This window comes from Nilaparvata lugens, chromosome 13 (assembly GCF_014356525.2).
Source record: "Nilaparvata lugens isolate BPH chromosome 13, ASM1435652v1, whole genome shotgun sequence".
In the NCBI taxonomy this organism is placed as follows: Eukaryota; Metazoa; Arthropoda; class Insecta; order Hemiptera; family Delphacidae; genus Nilaparvata; species Nilaparvata lugens.
Window position 1 is genome coordinate 22,636,771 of NC_052516.1, and position 24,226 is coordinate 22,660,996.

At 32.5% G+C, this 24,226-nt stretch overlaps 1 protein-coding gene across 1 annotated transcript; it reads left to right on the top strand.

Moving 5' to 3' along the window:
• The first annotated feature begins 4,978 nt into the window (after positions 1-4,978).
• On the top strand, positions 4,979-23,871 carry LOC111054946 (acyl-CoA Delta(11) desaturase-like). The gene is made up of 6 exons (XM_022342079.2): positions 4,979-5,308; positions 10,636-10,832; positions 15,023-15,153; positions 17,707-17,912; positions 20,128-20,313; positions 22,510-23,871. Exons 2-6 carry the CDS (start codon positions 10,640-10,642, stop codon positions 22,841-22,843), a joined length of 1,050 nt encoding a protein of 349 aa, XP_022197771.1. The 5' UTR covers positions 4,979-5,308; positions 10,636-10,639; the 3' UTR covers positions 22,844-23,871.
• Positions 23,872-24,226: the final 355 nt, after the last annotated feature.

Sequence of the window (24,226 nt, forward strand, 5' to 3'; positions counted from 1 at the left end):
GTGAGCGAGTTCATGTGTGTGGGACTGTGTCAAAATTATGACTCAGCTGTTGAACTTTTGTAATCATTCAATCAGGTACTCAATGCCGGTTGCAAAAAAGCCGGGTTATTTTCAATCCTGATTAATTCCAGTAGATCCATCCTCTTGAAATGGTGTTCTCTGATTTGATTAAAGTGATGTTAATCAGGATTAAAATTCAACCGGCTTTTGTGCAACTGGACCTTTGTGAGGGAAATTTTTACATATTTCTCTGGGAATTATAATCTCAATGTACTGTGATTAGATAGAACATTTCTGTATGAATGTTATTATAATTTCTTCTTTCGTAATACATTTTTTATGCTTTGGTACTCCAGAGCGAAGCTCGGTCCCCGATATTAATATTAGTGAGATCATGAACAGTCATATATTGAGATCATCATTATTATATCTACAAATTTCTAAATAAAATGTCGATATTTTAAGACTGAAGCAGCTTAGTTTATAACACAAATTTTCCGTGAATTCCAAATAGAATGAATGAAGGGATCGAAGCATTACATGAATTACATTAGAATATAAATATTACAAAAATAATACTAGGTAGTGGATAATTATACCATTCAGCACATGTCGCTGTTCATCTACTGCAATTTTTCAACAAATTCTTGTAATATCCCTTAATTTTTAAAACATTCATTAATTGCAGACCCTTACAACTATCAAAAATCGCTTAGACAAGTCGCCTAACTTTACTGTTCATATTTAGGGAGACATAAAATTGAAGCTATTCACAGTTTCTACTGATAACAAAACAATCCAATAAATAGTTCGGAATATAAGAGAGAACATAGAGTTTATGGTAAATAACGAAGTCTATATTTACTTTTATTATTATTTGATCAAATTAGATAACATACTTTATTACTACATGAATGAAAATATTCCGTCATAAACTGATAGGTCAATGATCGATGGTCTTTTTATGACAATTCGTGAGAATTCACGTGATTGGTTAGTTGAGAGGTCGAGCAATTTCAAGGTCATTGGTAGGGCATGAACGGTGCTGAGTTTATGGATTGTTTATCACGGTGATCTTTTTGGCTTCTGACTTATTTTTCGAAAAATATTTTTGCAAATTGAATAACGTGACGCACACGTGTACCGCCCACACACCAAAGTGACCGGAGAATATTATTCCTATAAGTTCAAATGGGACTATTCATACTCGCTAAACCGTGCTGAGTGGGAACAGTCAAATAAGAACCCATGGAAATCATATTTTCCTCCACCTACTGTCTAAAGTACTTACTTTACTCCCTGGAACATAATACTAAAGTGTCACTTTTTCGCTCTCGGTACTAAAAAACAGAAAAACTCCCTAGGGAGGAAAAGTAACTCAATTTAAATAACATGGGAAGCATCTCTATTTTAAAAACTTACATTTTTGTAATAGGTTAGAAGGTCTAAGCTCAGGTGAGGAAGCACATAGAGTAGTCATCAAACCAACTAAATTCAATACCGTACCTCAACCAGACATTTGATCAATGTATGAAATTTATAATGTTTGTATGCTAAAATCATTACAAACTTCATATATCACTATACTAAAACTTGTATAACATTTTTGTTTATTCCATGTTATTCAAAATACCAGTCAACGAATATTCCTCATTAACTAATCAAATTTGAAACGGGAACTTCATGTAGTTGTGGCGGCCATTGTTGTTACAACTTTTGCCGACAATAGCGCATAGCGCTGTCAGCGCGGAGAATGAACTGTGATTACAAGCCAGCTGTTTCTGTTTACTTTTTAGATTATGTTGTAACACATTGTTTGGTCAAGTACGTTTTTAAAAATTATTTATTTGCAGTTTTTATAAAAATGTAGGTGGAGGAAAAATGTTGTGTATATCACGAGTGAAAAATGCTTTTTCTCCCTCAGGAAAATTGTTGCCCTCGGGCTTCAAACTTTTCCCTCAGGGAGAAAAAACAGTACTTTTCACTCTAGATATACAAATAGCTATTTCACTGTGCCTGTCACTGTGTGGTGCGTGGGAATAAGTTCAGCTCTACATGTAGGCCTACTTGCTCTTCTATTGGTTGAGCCTAGCTTTAGGCTTACCTTAGGCTGGTTGTGGGTTTATCAATTCACTGTTAAATTATTCAATTATTATCGTATAATAATCAATAGAATACAAATTGATTCGCATTGGCTCATATCATTGTGAAATCCTGAGTATTGAGGATTTGATAAATAGATTAGTCGCTGAATTCGAATCCGAAATTTGCTGACACGCCAGAGGGTGGCTTCACCCCCAAAACCCCAAAATTTCGGACCTTTCTTCGAATTTCTCATTCAATCTCGAAAACCTTGAGTTTCTCAAGAAAAATCATTCTCGACAAAATTAAAGAAAATAGAATTTCCAATATATTGAGTGGTCGCGCAGAACTCTACCGTTTTTGGTTCCGGAACTACGAATTTTCAAAAAAAGGGTATTTTTTAAGGGTTTTTCAAAATTATGCAAACTCACCACTTTCACCATATACCGTACAACTTGGATATTTCACTAGTAATGATAAAAAACCACACATCACGTGAAAGAGCAATTAATTCTGAACAGGATTACTTAGGAATTTTCAAATTAAGTGGAGGGGGAGGGGGAATAAACCCAAAAATAGAAAATCATGTCCTACAGCCAAAATACAAATTTTTCATTATAATAACATTTTAAGACCTTCCTAACAAAAAATACATATTTCAGCTGAAATCATCTCACGAGGGTTATTTTCTATGAGAATCACCCGTTAGATACACTTAATTCCATTATTTCCGGGTGGGGGGGGCACCCATAAGGATACGTCAAGGATCAAAACTTTAAACACATAACTTTTGACAGAATGGTCAGATCTCCTTGTTCAACAGCTCATTCTTCTTAGCTCGTCAAGGCGGTTCAAAATCATGTATTTTGGAATTTTAGGGGTGAAGCCGCCCTCTGGCGTGTCAGCAAATTTCGGATTCGAATTCAGCGCCCCAAAATACATATAGAACCGTCGAGAAAAATTCTTTCGGGGCTGTTTCCTGAAAAACGACCATTTGACTGGACTAGATGGTACGATATATCTGATAAGAAAATAAATAACCTAGCTACATTTGGACTGTAAAAATTAGAATTGGAACGGTTTTGGGCGTAAGACTGTGGTACTTTTCTGCAAGTTGAGTAATTCTGAATGATTAAATAAATAATGGAAATGGAAGTAACCAAAACCTATTAGTAATTAATGGAAAAACTTGAAAACAATCACAACCTATTCATTAAAATAAACTACTTTAGTTGTAGAACCATAATTGATAAATAATGATGTCATGAACAAAGTTCAAATATTGATTCATTTTATTTGTATAGGGTTTAGATTAGAAACTTCATTGATGTATAAATATTATTGAATTAAGAGACTTGAAAGGATGACAACTACGTTTCATTGAGTATAGAGATACAGAAAACTACAACATAAGAATTAAAAATGAAATTATAATAATACTGAATGTGATGCCCACTAAGCTCTTAGGCTTGTGCGTGGGTAATGAGTGAGAGGGATGATAATGAGAGATGACGACTACTTTTTAGGTAATCGGGACCGACGGCTTATCGTCTCCTCCGAAAGACGGGGACTCTATTTAAAATTGTTCTTTATTTGAAAATGAATATTTATGAAACACGTTCTGAAAAATATAAAAGGTTATTTTCACATTCAGTTTTTAAAACATAAGTTATAGGTAGCCCTAAAAACAAGAAAGAGAATAATAATTATTATAAAGTACCTACCGGTACGTAGTTAGAACCAGTACCGGTATAGAAGAATTATAGTGTCAATAAACTTAAGGTTTTAATCATTATAGGTTCAACTTTCAAATTTCTCTATTTCCACATGTAAAATGGTTGTTATAAACTAGCAGCTAGGTAGCTCCTCAAGGGTCTATTACTCAAAAACTTGACGTAGTGAAATCTTGAAGAATAGAAAATAGACCTATAACCATCCTTGGTTAATCAAGAATCTATATGCAAAATTTCAAGTTAATCAGTTGAGTAGTTCAGACGTCATGATGCGTCAAACATGATTTTCCTATCCCTTACGTGTATAAGCCAGTTCTTTCCTATATTATAGTATAGATTACTACAGATGGAATGTCACAAGAAGTGAGAGATAATTATGTTCAGTGGAAAAAATATTTTCTTCTTATATTCCCGGTTGCAAAAAAGACTGTTCAATTTTAACCCTGATTAACTTCACGAGAACTAATAAGAGAAGGCTTTTGCGAAAAAAAAGACATCTCTGTTTGGTTCTCATAGATTTAATCATGATTTAAATTATTTTATTTTATTTATTTTTTCAAAGAAGCACTGATTGGGGGAGAAAAACAAAGGATACTCCTTGTACTTTCTCTCTCCCAAATTTAGATAACATTTTAAAAGCCCGAAATAGGGTTATGATCTCACTTTTCTAAAATTTTATTAGAGTTTCACTCAAAAACAACGAAAACTAAGAATTTTGAATTTTTACGGTTAAAAACAGAATAAAACCAAAAATATTACTCTCAAATGATCATTATTTTTTTAATTCAACAGGCTTTTGTGCAATCGAGCCATAAATATGTTTTCAGGTCCACAAAGTTGTATGGAATAATCCTCCTTAACCACTATAATACTTTAAGATATTTTGTTATAACTGGAAATATTTTTGTTTTCATTTTTTCACCACCTCACTCAAACGAGGTCATATACTGCGAAACCACCATCTTCAAGACGCACATCAAATTATGATTGCAAAATCTTTCTCTCTCTGATGTCAATAGAAAAAATGCAGCAATCACAATTTTTCTCAACAAAAAATTCATGATCGTCATGTCCAATTGAAAACTTGTTAATTGTGATCATTTCTTTGTGATATTCATATTTTTTCACAATAAATAAATCCAACCCTATCTGAAGAATGTGAACGTGTTTTATTAGTAATAACTTTTAATCATTTAGTTCTGAATGGAGCTGACCATTTCACGGGATAATTTGTTAAAGACGTTTTTTGTAAAGCGTTTGATGATAACATGAAAATCTTGGCACAAGTTCTGAATAGAACAATGCGAACTTTTATCAGCTTGTCTGTGATTGGTCGAAGTCGTATCACGTGACGGATGGTCAGTTTTGTTATCAAGATTTGAAAGCGATGTTGGAGATGAGAAAATTTTGGTTCGGTCTGTTTTGAAGTGCCCGCCTTAGGTACAGGACCTCCCAAGATTTTTGGATCCTCAACTTGGGGATTTTCACTAATCGTAAGTAAAATACTTCAATAAAATCTAGTAAATATGGTTCTAACATTAATACATTGGCTAAGAAATATAGAAGTAGGTTTATAGACATATTATGAGAAAAAATGTCAACAGATCATGGCTAATTATAAAGCTTCACACAGAAGACGACACCATTGGTGTCGAATCATGTTTAATATTTTACAATAAATAAGTGATATTTTCGACAACAGACCAATGTTTTCATTATGTTATATTACAACATCTCACAAGCAACAATATCTGAAGAATACTTAATGTTTGGGATGTAGTGTATAAATTAATATAAAATACCAGAAATTAATTGAATTATTAAACAGATTCCTAAAATAATTGAACCTCAATTATCAAATTCAGCGTCAATAATTAAAATAATTATGTAATTCTTTGTAATTTTGTTTTGTCTTGTTTTGTGTGTTTTCAATAAAAATTGAAATTGAATTGAAGTTCCATCAGTAAGAAATATTTCTGTGTGTAGGAAGATTAATTAAAACGTTATGAAATTCAGAAGTGGATACATGCTTACTTGAGACAATTTCATTTATCAAACAACTTATGTAGGAATTTATCGAACAAGTTGTATGCTATTATGGAAGTTATTTCTTAAATTGATATCTATAACTCAAACATGGGAAAATCATCTACAGATAGTGTAAAACATTTTGAAAAGTAGAGTCGTCTGAAAGATCGAGAGTGGAATGTCAGGTCACGTGTATTTTCTAATATTAATAATTAATAATATTGATTGATTGAGTACTTTATTTATGTAGATTACAATATATACTGGCTTATAAACTTATACAATAGGTAGCTTACAATATAGCAAAGTTTTAGATGAATTTACATAACATAAACTAAGAAAATAATTATTGAACTCTGTACAATGATATGAAAAAAATCAATTTGGAATAACTATACAAGATAATATTGTAATGCATCTACATAAATTGGCGGAGCTTTGGACATATCAAAGTCCTTTCTTTGGGAAGAATATTAAAAATATCCTTTGTGGAGATTAACAATATTATATCGTACGGTATTTTAACTTTTCAAGTTGCAATACAGTCGCTAAAAACTTGTACTGATTGACTCAATATATTTTAAATGATTACCACTTTATATAAACTAGTACCCAAATTGCATTTTGAAGACAACACATTTTATTTAATCTTCGAGAAAATCCTAGAAGAATTCTTTTGAAGAGGGAAAGCTTCGGCTGTAAAAATCATCTATTTTCTAATATTTTTCAGTTGATAAATGAGAAACTAATAACAAATTATACATCCCAAAGTGGTACTACTTCAGCACGAGTTTCAGCGTTTGTCACTCATTTACAATACTTATTCAATACATAGATTGAGTGATTTGTCACTTATTTTCAATACATATTAGTCAGTCTTTTTATATAGGCAAAGTCATGATTTATATATGACTTTCATATAGTAATTCTTTTCATATCTTTTCACTATTTTCATACACAGTCAAGTAGCCTATTTCTTTGCTTGATAATTGAATTCGATCAATAATATTTTTTGTAATTATAAATTGGAAAATAAATATTACAGCGACTAACATAACTTATAGGAAGTTTTCTATGATGATTCTCATTAGTTTCATGCTTTAGATTTCTACAATGTCAATGTCTCTAGAGCAAAATTTCTCCTACCTCTATCCTCTATTTATAAATTTACTCGGCAATCAAGCGTGCCAAAATAGAGTTCAGTGTAGGCATCCTTAGTTAACTTACTTATCAGAAATAACGTGTCACTTACTCTTCTAACTATACAGGCACTACTTGGTTTTATAAGTAAGTACTTATATATTATGATTTTAACTTCAATAAACCCAGATTATTGGAATTAAACCCTTAAATAACCAGGCTTGAAAAGCCCTTGATTTGATTTTCACCTCATACTTTTCTATCAGTTCCTATCAGGAAAGTTACATTTTGTGAAATTTCAAGAGACTTTCATTGATTTTTCAGACCAGTTGTATAGTTATGCTCTTATTCTAGAACTAGAAGTATTATTCTTAGTGATAATAAACTCTTGAATATTAAATTTATTTGCAAAACCTATCCACTAAACATCAATGCATATGCATTAAAGAGATTACGCCTTAAAAAGTTAGGTACCGTACTTTTTGAATTATTCCTGTACGAAATAGACAAACTTCAAAATTACAGTTGTGTTGTGAGTGATGTTGTGGTACTTTTCCATAATGAAAACACAAATTTAAATTGTCAACCACTTTTTGAAAAGATGTTCTATAAAAAGTGGTTGACAATTTAAATTTGTGTTTTCAAACTTCAAAATTATTTAGTATGAGACAAGATAAGTCAACAATATTCGATATTAACTAAATGACATAAATTGAATTCATATACAATAAATAATTATAATATCATGATCATTGGTGATGGATGGTAATATCAATTATTGGTGATGGATTTTTTCTGAGGTGCTTGTATAAAATAATGATAATATTGTACTGTATGAGAGGTTTTCTAATATTATAAGAATCAATAATAACTACCATACTTATCAAGTATTTTTCCACTTGATCTCTTAATAAGTTCATATTTAATATTATACCAGTAACTTTTATTGGTATATAGATATTTCTATAATCTTTTAGAAAGTGACTTGGCTTGTTATAGAATAAATAATAATAATAATTATAATAATAATAACAACTTGTTATAGAATAATGTTATAGAATTGTTTATTAATAATGAATGATTTCCTATAGGCCTAAATGAAAGGTTGCAGGTAGACCTACTTGTGATTATATATTTTTGAAGGAAGATGAGAGTAAATTTAGACATTAGTAAAAAACTGACGTTGAAGCTCTTAAGTATAGGATACGGTATGCCAATCTATGTTGTGTTTTATAGCTTTCAAGCTATATAAGCAGGCTACTGAAATATATAAGCTACCGTACGTTATTAATTTGTAAATGGGATATCCTGTATAGTCAATTATTCGAAGATGAGATAATTGCTACCCAGTAATCAATTTTGACATGGTTCATTAGGTATAGTAAGGTCCACGTTATAATGGCAGTGGTGAAATATAGGAGAAAACGTTGCCGATCCTCTGTCTTGAACAGCCTTCTACTGACAGTAGCTGATAAAGGTTTATTGATGTAATATTAACTGTTCATTCTCGTTTAAAAAATAATCAATTATATTTTATTAAGCAAAAATTATATTCTTCAATAATTTCATAATGAATTTTCATAATTAAGATGAAATAAGATGTTAATTAATTATTAATTCTACATTGTTAACGCGAGCAAAGCGAGAAAGAGATAGTGCTATCCGCTTTGTTGAATGATAGACAAGGATATAGTGAGATCCACGTTATAATGACAGTATTTGATCAACTTTGGTTTTGCTATCATTCGACAAAGCCGATGGTACTATCCTTTTATAGGTCCACAACAATGCCAATTATGTTTTTGACAGTGTAAAAATATAATTAAATAATGCAGAGAATCGGCATCGCTATTCTTCTATCTTTATCCACTGCCATTATAACGTGGACCTCACTATAGCAATACCAATGCTGATCAAACACTGCCATTATAACGTGGACCTCACGGTACTTCTACTTTAAAAAACAATAGTCACCGTACCTAACTAACATACAATGTTTGAGATTAGACGATATGACAATACCTCTCAGAATTCTCATAAGATAGAACAAGCACAATAATTCTAAGAGTTTTCTGAAGATAAAACACAATATTCCAACAACTCTACGAATTACTCAATAAGTAGACTTTCCGCAAGACTTTCTTCAGCTGATAAGAAACAATGGATTTTTCAGAATTCTCTAGAAATTCCCTCACAAATAATAAGATAAGAATTTCGCACATGATTCACACATTCTGGCAAAATCACAAAAGCTGATCATCCATTTCAGAGCACGTGAAGATTATAATGACAACAAAGAGACATAATAATTAATATATTGACGAATATTTAAAAATGTTCGACATAATAGTTTGATATTGATAACCTTCATCTTGAACCACTGCTGAGAAACGTCTGATCTGACAATATAATATTAATTCATTATATTATCTTTCGACAGATTGTGTTTGTGAATATTTTCTTTGAGAAACGATATTTGAATTATTGATTACTGCGAGTAATTACTGTGTCCGGTGATAACTTGTCATTACTGACGTTTATCAATAACTGATTATTATTTTAAGACGGATTTAATTTTTTCTATAACAGATCTATTTTTTATACGACTGACACTTTAGTTATGCGTAGTTTGCGAATGACTGAATGATATGAAATCAATGGAATTTTTCAAATAGAGTTAAATTACTGATAAATAAGCAAATGAATAAATAGGTTATGTAGATTTGTCAGAAGCTATATCCTTATATTTAGGCTATTATGGTAAATTGATATTAAAATTTTAGTATTGCTATGATTCCTGCAAAGCTACTGTAATTAAGAAGTTTTTCTCTTATAGAGGTTGAAATTGAATTGTAAGTAGCCTATTGAAGTCCAATATTATTTAACAAGATTAATATCAAATAAATGTTTCTAATATTTGATATACCGTAATCTAGTTATTCCTACAAAATTTAGGCCACCAGACTGGGAGTCTGGGACACATATGTATAGTGAGAAACCACCAAAAGTGTAAGGTACATATTTTGGCAATATATCATAAGCTATAGACTAGCTTTCATCACCTAGCTATCACTAAGGCATATCAAGGCTCTCATAAGGTGCCTTACAACTTTTTCACCTACCTTACCTATTTTTTTAATAATTATGCAGCAAAATAGCTGTAGCAAACGACCAGCTTTATGAAAAGCTTAATATACCTCCCAAATCCAAGTTTCATCAAAGAAGTTTCATAAAATTCCTATAATTTTCACTGACATTTCCTCTTTTTTACATTATTTTTGCAACTCCAAACAAGTTTTCCACATATTTCATCAAGGTTTCTCTATTTTGCAGAAACATTACAGTAGAAACCAGACAGCTATTGCAAAGATTACCTCCCAAACATAATCTATATACAATTTTAATTATTTTCAATTAATTTTTCTTCTTTTTCTTTTTCAAATTTATTTCTCAAAAAACATACACAATTATAATAATATAATATTATAACATCTAAAAATAATACAAGAAAAATACTATTAAATATATAAAATGATCCCAAAACTGCAGTATATTTTTTATGTCTATCTATGTTTAAGGAGTAGCCTACAAGGGTAAAACCTGTGCGTAGACCTAAGCCATTAACTAACTAATTTTCTTTGATCTTTTTTAGCAAAATGACAGTAGCAACCGGACAGCTGTTCGAGGAGGACGACGCCCCCGAGCCGATTGTGCACAAGGCGCCCGAAGTAAAGCACAAGGTCAAGATCTTCTGGCGTAATGTGTTCACCCTCACCTACTTCCACATCGCATCCGTCTACGGAGTATACCTCGCTCTCACCAACACCAGATGGCAAACGTTCGCATTCGGTGAGGCCATTTCAAAATTAAACTCTGCTCCATAGGTGCATTTTCGTTTGTGGGTAAATTTCCGCAGTCGACAACGACAAACATTGTTGACATTCATATTGTCCAAATTTCAATTGTGCTAAAACAGCTGATCAAATAACTTTTCATTATTTGTCTTTATTATTAAAAAATAAAACATTACTAATAATATCAACATATTGCCATTTAAAAGTATAAGCTCAACCTGCCCCATTAAAACATAATTGAACATAATTTTTTAGGTTATGTAGACAAATTGAAATCTGACATTCTCTCCCTGTCGTGGTCGACAACGGCATTTATTTACGCACAAACGAAAACCCAGCTTATTATGGTTTAAACACTGTTCATATCAATTAATTCATATAATAAGTACGTCTTAAAAAATGATAGGGAGAGAAAAAATAAGGTAGCCTTCTGATATTCCTCTCCCAAATTTAGATAAGGTTACACATCGTCTGAAATAGGTTGTCTTTATAAGCTGCGTTTACACCAAAGTTAATAACTTAATCCTTGAAGATTCTACTAGCAGTAACCCGTGCTTCGCAAGGATCTATTTTAAAACTTGACAACCTGAAATTTGACGTAAGTTACCGGTAATGAAATTATTAAAAATTGAAAATAGGCCTATAACCATCTTTGGTTGATTAAGAATCTATATGAAAAATTTCAAGTTAATTAGTCCAGTAGTTCAGACGTGATGATGCGCCATACATAATTTTCCTATCCCGTACGTGTATAAACCAGCTTAACTTATTATAGAGATAGTTAACGACATACACACATGGCGAATAAACACATACAATACGCTCGCGCTCTCAACGCAAAATTAATTTGATCAGCTGATTGACAAAATTATTTTAAGCTTTCCAATGATTACAACATTATGTTAGAATATCATGTGTCAATTATCTCAGTTCCATATGGCGTTCACTTTACCATGTTTATAACCTTACTTAATAGGATCCTTTTTCATCCTTTGAAACCCTTAGAGGCAAAATATCTCAAAATCCGTTCTTAGTGTGCGTCTAGCATGTTTGAAGAATATTTGTGCAAAGGTTTAAGTCTGTAGGCCAATTAGTTTGAGCTGTAGTGTGATTTTACATCAAAATTTTCGAAAAATGCCCTCTCCTGAACCCCCTGTGCTCCTGATCAGAATTTTTCTGCATAGATCTATTTTTTTTTCGTAGCTGAACAAAAAAGTTCCTTATGACTTTACTGTAAAATGAACGGTTAAAAAGTACAAAATTTTTGGGGGGGGGGTCCCGGCCAGCTCCCTCAGGGGTGCAAATTTCTGAAAATCCTTTCTTAGTGGATGTTTTGAGGCTACCATAAACAATTGTGCAAAATTTCAAGATTTTAGGCTCAGTAGTTTGGTCTGTGGTGTGATTTCAGTCTGTAGGGGCTTAGCCTTTTAAAGATATATAGAGATAGAGAAGAGAAGATAGATAGAAGATAGAAGAGAATAGAGAAGAAGAAGAAGAAGATAGAGATTAGATTGAACGGAGCTTTACAAACACATTCATGCTCATCATGTGTATGATAAGTCATGTTCAATCTAATAGAATCTATCAAGATGGAAAAATAAACATTTTGTTAATAACTTTCGTGTAAACGCAGCTTTAAGACAACCTATTTCAGACTATGTGTAAACAGCAGACTATTATGTATGATAAGTAGTCATGTTCAATCAATCTAATAGAATCCATAAAGGGTGGAAAAATAAACATTTTGTTAATAACTTTGGTGTAAACCCAGCTTTATAGTTGTTCACTTCAAAAATGTTCAGTTCTTAATTATTTTCACAAAGTAGTTTTTTAGATGCTTCAAAACCAAACATATTCCAGGTAAATATTTGAAAAAAGCTCTCACCAATACCAGATGACAAACGTTCGCTTTCGGTAAGGCCATTCCCAAATTAAACTCTGTTCTATCATGGTTTGGACATTGTGTTTCCAAGTGAATATTTAAAAACAATCTATCACCAACACCGTATGGCAAATATTTGCTTTCGTTAAAGATGCATTTACACCAAAGTTATTAACAAAATAACTTAATCCTTATTGATTCTATTAGATTGTACAAAACTTATCATACACATGATGAACATATGTGTTTGTTAAGTTCCGTGCAATCTAATAAAATCTATAAGGATTAAGTTATTAACATTTTGTTAATAACTTTGGTGTAAACGCAACTTAAGAGCATTTCAAAAAAATCTGGTGTGGCGCACTCACACAACTTTCCTTGCCGTTATGGAAATTGATCACCTGACGCTAGTGTTCCCGCGCATCTCAAGTCTACTATTCAAAGATTTGAGCCAGCTGGTGACAGGGCAATAACGCTGGAGACACACATGAGGTCTGCTATCTCTTCATAATAAATGATTTAATAGAATCAACAATAATTTGCAATTGAATAATCACATTTTCTCGAATTTAAAGCTTATTTTCAATTTTAGGTGAAAATGTTACTGAACATTAATTGTAGAGATTTTCATGCTCAATCTACTCCACTTGATTTTTTTGTTTCAATTGTATCTGAAGCCTGATAATTGGGAATCTATCTGCATTGATGGGGCGAAGCTCCTGAAATTTTTACAGATATGGGACTTGTGGCAGTTGATAGAGCTTATCGATTACTATTTTAGGTATGAATTTGATCAAAATCGTTGGAGCCGTTTTCGAGAAAATTGCAAAAAACCCTGTTTTTAACAACATTTTCGCCATTTTAGCCGCCATCTTGAATTGCATTTGATCGAAATTGTTGGTGTCGGATCCTTATAGTGGAAGGACCTTAAGTTCCGAATTTCAAGTCATTCCGTTAATTGGGAGATGAGATATCGTGTACACAGACGCACATACACTCATACACACACACATACAGACCAATACCCAAAAACCACTGTTTTGGACTCAGGGGACCTTGAAACGTATAGAAATTTAGAAATTGGGGTACCTTAATTTTTTTCGGAAAGCAATACTTTCCTTACCTATGGTAATAGGGCAAGGAAAGTAAAAATGATAATAACTTAATCCTTATGGATTCTATTAGATTGTACAAAACTTATCATACACATGATGAACATATCATATTAAGTTCCGTTAAATCTAATAGAATCTATAAGGATTAAGTTATTAACATCTTGTTAATAACTTTGGTGTAATGCGCATCTTAAGAGCATTTCATAATTAAACTCTGTTCTATAGTTTAGACACTGTGTGTTTCCAAGTGGATATTTCATTGAGAGAACAAGACGTTAATGTGTTAATACAAATATATTTGTCCAAACTCAATTTGGGAATAATAAATTGATTTTGAACAAATATAATGGTATTGACATATTGACAACATCAACATCTCCTTATTCTCTCAATAATGGAGAAATACCACAAAATGTCTTCCCATACAATCGAATTATTAACATATTTTCTTTTCTCTAAGTTATTTGTCAAACATATACAAATACATACGAATGGTGTCGTAAAATTTGTGAATTTTAGGTACATATAACTATAGTGAGGTCTACGTTATAATGGCAGTGAAAAAAGATAGGAGAAAAACGTTGTCTCCTCTGTCTTGTCAATGCCTTGTATAGACGGTAGCTGATATAGGTTTATTGATGTAACATTAACTGTTCATTTTCGTTTAAAATAATCAATCATTTTATTAAGCAAGACATTATATTTTTCAATAATTTCATAATTACGATGAAATATTTTAATTAATTATTAATTCTACATTGTTAAAATACGATCTGGCAACAGAGCAAAGCGAGAAAGAGATAGCGCTATCCGCTTTGTTGAATGACAGACAAGAATAACAAATACCATTGCTAATCCCAACACTTCCATTATATCGTGGACCTCACTATGGTACGTTACTTAAAATCAAATATGAGATATGAAGTAGTCCTGCTACACATATCTGAAGTTTATTTATTTATTTTTTTAAGTTCTCCATTCATAGACGAATAGTCTTCTTGTTGGATTCCACGTTCCAATATTGTTGCCAGTAGTTCTATATGGAAATAAATTGATTTGAAATTGAAAAATTGAATTGAATTGAAATAGTGTGTATACTATTGCTTATAATGTAAGTGTTTGACAAACATTTTATTTGTAAAACCACAATTTTCTTGTATGTTTTATTGTTTTATTTGCTTGTTTCAGTGGCTTTCCTGTACGTAATCACAAAGATTGGAATCACAGCGGGAGTTCACAGACTATGGACTCACCGTGCCTACAAGGCCAACTTCCCTCTTAGGGCACTTCTCATGTTCTTCTTCACACTTTCATTCGAGGTTAGTCTGCCAAAATAGAATTCCTAGAAACTAGAAACTTAGAAATTAGCACATACTCCATCATGCCACTCTATCTTAAGAATTAAGTGGGATAAAAAGGGCTCTTATAATAATATGTTCTCTTAACACTTAGGCCAAGAATAGTTTAACCTTCATTATCTCTGCTATAGATTACAATAGATTCAATGAATGTCCTATAAACTGGGCTTTTGCGTGTTATAAGTGTGAAAATAAAGACTCTTTTTATTATTACTGTCACCTGATCATATGGGACATATATATGAATCATATATTTATCTCATATTGATCAGGATTTTAGAGTTTTAAAATTAAAAAAGTTCAATGAACAGTGTTTTTGTTTTTGAACAATCTTTGTCATCGACGGAAAGATTGTTTATTTCATTGGTTGTCAATATTAACGTAGCTTCTCTTTTGTTTCTAATAACAAACGTGCCGCTTGTGCAACAGATAAAAATATGTACTTGAAATGGTTTTCATGTTTGGCATTGACTGAGTTTATATTAATACCCAAAATATTTAGCTTTTGGGGCAGAGCTCTCGTTAGTTAGGACTGTGAGTAAAGTCCGGCTGATCAAGTGAAAAAGGCTAGACTTCGGTTCGTTTTATAATAAGCTTACAGTTATTCTGTCACAGATCGGGCAGTTTAAAAATAATTGTATTATTAAGGGAGACGGGTTCTGAGCCTATTCATTGGTTGAGTTAATTTTTGTTCTTTTAAAATACTAACTGTAAAGTCGCGATTAAACCAGTAGATGCCAAAAGGGGAAGCCATATTCAAAAGGTAGGTGACTACTGGATAAGATCATTTTGTTCTTTATTTTCATAACCACAAAGATTGAATCATCTTAAGCAGCAGCGAGTTGTTTTCCCCATTAAATTCAATTTTAGTATTGTGTTTGTATATATATTTATATTTTACCTTTTTGGAATAGAGAAAAATTAATATTTATCATTTTCAACTATGTAAACCGAAAGATACCAATTAAATAAGCTCTAGTATTTCTGTTCTCTTTTGTTATCATAGTTTTTTCATTCTCCTTACATATTTGGTAGAGGCTTCTCCCACCGTTCCTCATCGTGCTTACATTACCTAGAATCGAAAATGTTCATTTTATTATATTAAGTTTATGACCAAATTGCACAAAAGTCTGTGACATTTTAACGGTGAATTAATCACGGTTGGATGCCACGAGAACCAATCAAAGAATACAAATAGACTTACGATTCAATTAATTATTCAAATGTGTGAGACGCATAGTGGAGGAGTGCCCCAGATCAGCATACACGGGTGCACAGAAAGATTTCCTGGTGGCTAAACCAGCATCAATAGCCTACTTAAATACCCTGGAAGCATGCCTCTAATTTCCAAGTCAAAAGTGACTAAGGTATTTTTATTCGTTTAATCTATACATTTTTTATTGTTTTCTTTTTTTGCGAATTTTGTGATTATTATAATGTACAAAATGTTAATAACTTAATCCTTATAGATTCTATTAGATTGAACATATCTTATCATACACATGATGAACATATGTGTTTGTCAAGTTCCGTTCAATCTAATAGAATCTACAAGGATTATTAACATTTTGTTCATAACTTTGGTGTAAACCCAGCTTTAACGGTGTAAAAACGTCAAATTTATCAATCAATATTTAGAATTGAAAAAATATTGCCAAACTCATACTTTGTTTGCTCTATGCCATAAACAATCGAATACAATGTGTTGTGTTTATATGCTGCCATACGCTGGAAAAATTATTCAACCATTCATTTAGGAGGAGCGAAAGACGTATTAATTAGCACTTATAATCACACTTAAAATTCACAGTCTTTTGTGCAACCGGGCATATACAGTTAGGCTACTATTATATAGACCTGTCTATGGTTAAGAATAGAATTCAGTTTAATTATTACGGTTATACCGTAGGCCTACTTCAAATATTTGAAAATTTCTTGATCAATTCAAATGAATTTAATTCTAATCCATTAAATGAAAAATAAAATCATGTGGCTATGAACTTGATTGTTCTGTCTGGATTTATCTGTGATTTACACCTCGACTCGATTGTTTATGGCGTAGGGCAATCAAAGTATGAGTTTGGCCATATTTTTCAATCGTAAATATTATTTGATGTATTTACACCTCTAAAGGTGTGTACAGATATACGCGCCGCGAACATGAGCAATTCACTTTTAATCAGATGATTATATCTGTATTTTTACAGAAACGGTAAGATACAGATATAAAAAGCTTGGCATCAGCTGATTAAAAGTGGATTGCTCATGTTCGCGGCGCGTAAATCTGTACGCACCTTAACAGACGTCTTTAGAATTAGCACTTTATCACAGTTGAAATTCAACAGACTTTTCTGCAACCGGGCCTACCGGTATGTCTGTTAAGTTATTGACAATAAAATTCAGCTTCATCACTTCAAATCGGATTCAAATGAATCCAATTCTTTTTACTCAATTACAATATAATTCTGTTCTATTAAACTTGCGTGTCTATAAATTTGATTGTTTTTGTGTTAGGGCAAAGTGTGGGTATGGGCCAGGGACCACAGAGTTCACCACAAATACCAGGAGACCGATGCCGACCCTTACAACGCGGCTCGCGGCTTCTGGTTCGCGCACATGACCTGGCTCCTCCAGAACAAACACCCCGAGGTCATCCGCAAGGGAAAGGGTATCGACATCTCCGACCTCGAGGCTGACTGGCTTGTCATGTTCCAGAAGAAGTTAGTACAGAATAATGTTTTTCAAATATTCAATTTTCCTATTTATTCTCTTTCCTAAATAGTATATACAGAGTGGGTGAAAAGTCCGAGAACGGCTTAATATCTCATACACAAAGGCAATTTGACGGTGGGTGTGATTGGGGATCCTACTCAAATTGAAAATTCTACTTTACTATGATTTTAAAAATCTGGTCCGATCTTGGATCCGCCATATTGAATGCAACTTTATTTTTTCAAATGGGAAGGTGGTCATACAATACATGATTTCAATACGGAATTTCAAGACAAAATGAATGGCGATAACCGCACATCGATATCTCAAACCGTTTAGAAGATATTCACATTATTAATCAATACAATGCAAATCAGAAATGAAATACATAAGTAGTATTGATTAATAATGTGAATATCTTCTAAACGGTTTAAGATATCGATATGCTGATTTCGTCATTCATTTCTTATTGAAGTTCCGTTTTGAAATCATGTATCGCATGACCACCTTCCCATAAAAAAAAGTTGCATTCAATATGGCGGACCAGATTTTTAAACTCATAGGCCCGGTTGCAGAACAGTCGTTTAAATTTTAACCGTGATTAATTTCACGAGAACCAATCAGAGAAGGTGTTTTAGCAAAGACGGCCTTTAGAAAAGACGGCTTCTCTGATTGGTTCTCGTGACATTAATCGTGGTTAAAATTTAACCGGCTGTTGAGCAACCGGCACATAGTAAAGTAGAATTTTCAATTTGAATAGGATCCCCAATCACACCCACCGTCAAATTGCCTTTGTGTATGAGATATTAAGCCGTTCTCGGACTTTTCACCCACTCTGTATATTGTTTTTCAATTGATTCAATATCATGTTCGGTACCTATATTTTACTATGTTGTGAATCCATAATTTTCCACTATAAATTTAATCTTGGAATGTAAAAGACTTACTCTTTAGCAGTGACCATCTTTTATTGACGAGTTGTTGGTGATCTTCAGACTCCTTCAGATTCTTCAGTGTACCTGTAGTAGGATAGAAAAATAGGTGGTCAAAATAGGGCAAATCTTATTATTATTCTACAAATATAATATACTAGTATATACTGAAATAGACTGATTAATAATAACAATATAAAAACTTTTTGATCGAACGTAGTGAGGTCTATGTTTATACTCGGACTTTCTTTTGTCTGTCTGTATGTAACGCGATTACGGCCAAACGCGTTGATAGAATTCTATGAGATTTGACAGGAATATTCCCTTTTCAACTGCGCGTCGATGTATACACAAGGTTTTTTGAAATTTTGCATCCTGAGGATAATATGAAAAGAAAATGAATTCCTCCATACTCTGATATCACTATATATTATCATCTACTTTGAAGATAGGATCAATCAGAGTATGGAATTATTCATAATCAATCAGCTGACAAGTGGATTATTCATTGCATGCATTACATAGATGTCTGGCCGTGTCTATTTCTATAAGGTAGGGTTTCAATATTTTTTATGATTTTTTAGTATCAATATTCTCACATTTGAAAAACAAATTTAATAGATGATTGAAAATAAAATAAAAAATTATAAAATTAACTAAATAATGCTGAAGAAATTATTCATATAATATTATTCATTAAAAAAAAAATTTTAAAATAGATGAGAAATATTTTTATTATATGGAAAGATTATCTTGGAACTGGATATATTATCATATGGGATAAAAAGTCAATCGTGAACTGAGTATATTAACATAAGTGAGTTTTTGATCTTGGAAAAAACAGATAACAGTTTTTAAGAGTAAATTATGATTCACCTGTGAATATTGTGATTCAACTGAATCAATTAGAACAGGTGACATCAGATATTTGTGGATGAGAAAACTGCGTGAGGTCTACTGTTTAAAGAACTACTAGTGGTACCCCATTTAAGTTTAAATGGTCATTTTAACTTGAAAATGACCTATGGTCGAAACTAATTATTAAAATTTTTTAAAGTTTTCAATAAAGGGTACTACAATTTTTTATATTGTTTTTATTAATTTGAATAAAAGTAGCCCATATAAGTGAAGTAATTTTATAAAAATACATTATATAATATCCTCTTCGCAAGTAGGTAGGTACCTGTTCTATAATTAAACATTTTTGTGTTAATAGAGAATGCATGGGGTGATTTGCGGCATTTATTTAGGATTTTCGTTCAATAATTATTATTTTTGTGTGGTTTTTCAGATACTACTGGCCCCTGGTTTACGTTATCTGCCTGTTCATGCCCACCTTCGTGCCCTGGTACTTCTGGGGTGAAGACCTCATCACCGCCTGGCATGTGGCCGTCTGTCTGCGTTACGTCATCTCCTACCACGGCACCTGGCTGGTCAACAGTGTAGCACATATGTACGGCAACCGGCCTTATGAAACGTGAGTTAACTAATGCTACCTAACACACATAATTACACTAGTGTTACGTCATCTCCTAGCACACATGTACGGCAACCGGCCTTATGAAACGTGAGTTAACTAATGCTACCTAACATACATAATTACACTAGTGTTACGTCATCTGCTACCACGGCACATGGCTGGTCAACAGTGTAGCACACATGTACGGCAACCGGCCTTATGAAACGTGAGTTAACTAATGCTACCTAACACACATAATTACACTAGTGTTACGTCATCTACCACGGCACATGGCTGGTCAACAGTGTAGCACACATGTACGGCAACCGGCCTTATGAAACGTGAGTTAACTAATGCTACCTAACACACATAATTACACCACTATGGTGACATTCAGAGCAGCCGGCCCTATGAAACGTGAGTTAACAAATGCTACCAAACACACATATACCGTAATCGTAATGCATACTAGGCCCACCCACCATACAAATAATATTTTTAAAAAATTTGAAAACATTCATTATCTGGTACAGCTATGACTTTTTAGTCCTCTTTACCACTCTACCTTGAAACGCGTCTGAACTCAGATATCAGGAAGGTGTACTTTGTGTTTCTTCTGGGAGTAGTGCATAGATAGCAAAGTCCATCTATAGTGAGTCCACGTTATAATGGCAGTGGAGAAAGATAGCAGAAAAACGTTGCCGATCCTCTGTATTGTCATTCTATATACGGTAGCTGATACAGGTTTATTGATGTAATATTAACGGTTCATTCTCGTTTAAAATAATCAATTATATTTTATTGAGCAAGAAATTATATTTTTCAATAATTTCATAATAAATTTTCTCAACTAATCTGTTACAGGTTTATTGATGTAATATTAACGGTTCATTCTCGTTTATAATAATCAATTATATTTTATTGAGCAAGAAATTATATTTTTCAATAATTTCATAACTAAGAACTAAGATGAAATATTATGTTAATTAATTATTAATTCTACATTGTTAAAAGACGATCTGGAACAGAGCAAAGCGAGGAAGAGATAGCGCTATCTGCTTTGTTGAATGACAGACAAGGATAGCAACACCATTGCTAATCAAACACTGTCATTATAACGTGGACCTCACTATAGTGCTCTGCTTTTAGATACCGTACCTTCCTGAGTAAAATTTACTTAAAACTTTCAAAATCAGTCGAGTTTCAGCCGGCTTTATAAAGCGTGAGTTGACTAATGCTATATGTGACACTTATAATTGTTTTTGCTGGGGATAATGCCCATATGACCAACAGATTTAGGTGGGTTCCAAAACATTGGGAAGCGATTTTCAAACTATGGTGAGATCCACTTAAACTGTCAGCATACGTTATAGCGGCAGAGGCAAAAATGAATTAAAATAATAGAAAGTTTTATACTGATATGATTTTAGAATAGAATTAATCAAAAAATTATAGCTTTTCACAAACACTCATGTTTGATATACGGTACCTATTAAATACTTTAGATATAGGCTTATTCGAATTTAATCTAAAGATTGAATGATTAGCATAGCGGTTGACATTTCATTTTTTTCTATCCTACTACCTGTTATTCAACTATAGAGTTTGTATACTCACTTTTCTATATAAGGCTACTGAAATTACTGAAACAATATAAAAGTTATCAAATACAATTTTCATTTTATCAAATTACAACCAGTTTCAACTCAATAGAGCCTTTTTCAACTGTGAATAAATTTTAAGAGTAAAAAGGGTAATTGATAACTTATATTGTGTTTAAAAAGTTTGTGTATACTTTTATTGTTTGCTACATGTATTTTGCATTATTATTTCCTTGAGTTTCAAGTGAACAGTAGGCCTATAGGCCTACATATCAATTTAACAATATATGCCAGTAAGTGCCGTTTGCACAGTGCCAGTGCCAACTAAATTTAGTCTTAATTTGGATCAAATCTATATCAAGTATCATTAATTTGTTATTTGATTCATTTTGAGTTTAAGCCAACAGCTGATTGAATTCAGTTTAAGCTTTCATTGTGCAAACGGCCCTAAGAGTTTCTAATGAGAAATTTGCTGTTTCATTTTTCAAGTAATATGTTAGGATAAATAAAAAACCAGCTCATTAGTCTTTCGACTAGATAGCTATAGGCTAGTATTAACATAAAATTCCTTGAGTTTATGAAGTGATTAAACCCTTGTTTTCTATTTTTCCAGCGCAATTTTCGCCAGAGAAAACGCCCCCGTCTCCCTGATCACCTTGGGCGAGGGCTGGCATAACTACCACCACGCCTTCCCCTGGGACTACAAGGCGTCCGAGCTCGGCTTCTACACCTTCAACATGACAACCGCCTTCATCGACTTCTTCGCCAAGATCGGATGGGCCTACGACCTCAAGACCGTGCCCCATCACGTGATCAAGGCCCGTGCCCTGAGGGCTGGTGACGGTACCTACAAGGAGCCCGAGGTTTGGGGTTGGGACGACAAGGATGTCCACCCTGAAGACAGGAAAAGCGCCACCATTATCAACGGATCGGCCAAGAAGGAGTGAAAACATATCGAAACGTTCCTTCAAAGTTAGGAGTAGAACTATCCTCAAAAACATCTGAGAAAAAACATACAACATCTGAAAAATAATGGGAAAACCCTTCAACATCTGAGGCGGAAAACCCTAGACCTAGAACATCTGAAAATAAAGACTGTTGAGTGGAAATTTGTGTCGCAGACTTTTTGGACAATCAAGGTTTACTAAATCGTGGTTTAAATCAGTAAAACCATCGTTATCATTGTAATATATAATACCAAAATGGTGATAAACTACTGAATATCATTGCAATATATACTACCAATGGTGATAGCTACTGCAAGTCATTGTAATATATTACTAATGGTGATGAATATCCTTGCAATGTACTACCAATGGTGATGAACTACTGAATATCATTGCAATATATACTACCAATGGTGATAAACTACTGCACATCATTGAAATATATCACCAATGGTGATAAAGGCCTACTACTGAATATCGTTGTAATGTATTACCAATGGTGATATACTACTAATATCATTGATGTCGTTGATATTATCATGGTAATATATTATGTATGGTGATATAAATATACTACTAAATATCAATGTGTGTAAAACACCTAGAGCTCACTTATAAATGGAAGTGAAGATAGTCAAGAAAACTGACTATAAATTGAGATTGATAACTAATTCAATATAAATAAATCAAGTTCTTTTAACAAATCAAATAGCTGAGAAAAATATTTCGTAATTTCAAAAGTGATGATAATTTTAGTTTTTTAAAAGACTTTCCACATATTACATCAAATGTAGTAATATTAATTTATTTTCCAAAGTACCGTACCGTAGTGAAATCAACTACAGCTAAAAGCTCAAAGATGAAATAATTATTCTTGTTTGTTCTATATATTTAATTAATTTATCTTACTGATTCTTTTTATATTTTTTCATGGAGAATAAGACAATCCTATTTCTGTTCTATAGAAGTATTCAACATTTTTTTATCAATTTTTTTATTGGTAATGTAAATACAAACTTAAAATATTAGCGAGACTTGATTCTTTCATTAGTACGTAAGTTTACCTTAATTGAAATCGCAGTATAATATATATTATTCCTATCTCATTTTTGACCTATTTGAGTGACCTATTTTTGAATAGTTTCTGATGTAGTGACCACTCATTTATCACAATATTTTCGAGGAACTAGTTTTGGTTTTTACTGATACACCTCCACTATTATCAATTTCTGGTAAACTCTTCCCTAGAGATAACAAGAAATTGATTGGTTATCATAGTTTCAATGAGTTTTTAATGACGTCATCATCCTCTTTGTTTTATCATAAATCTTATGCTGATAGAATACTTTCATAATGACAAATTCTTGATTTTTGAGGAACTAG

Excerpts from the sequence above, each read along its gene's own strand:
- LOC111054946 (XM_022342079.2), top strand. The coding sequence starts at position 10,640 with ATGACAGTAGCAACCGGACAGCTGTTCGAGGAGGACGACGCCCCCGAG. Across the intron at positions 10,833-15,022 it reads ATGGCAAACGTTCGCATTCG|TGGCTTTCCTGTACGTAATC; the intron begins GTGAGGCCATTT and ends TGCTTGTTTCAG. Across the intron at positions 20,314-22,509 it reads GGCAACCGGCCTTATGAAAC|CGCAATTTTCGCCAGAGAAA; the intron begins GTGAGTTAACTA and ends CTATTTTTCCAG.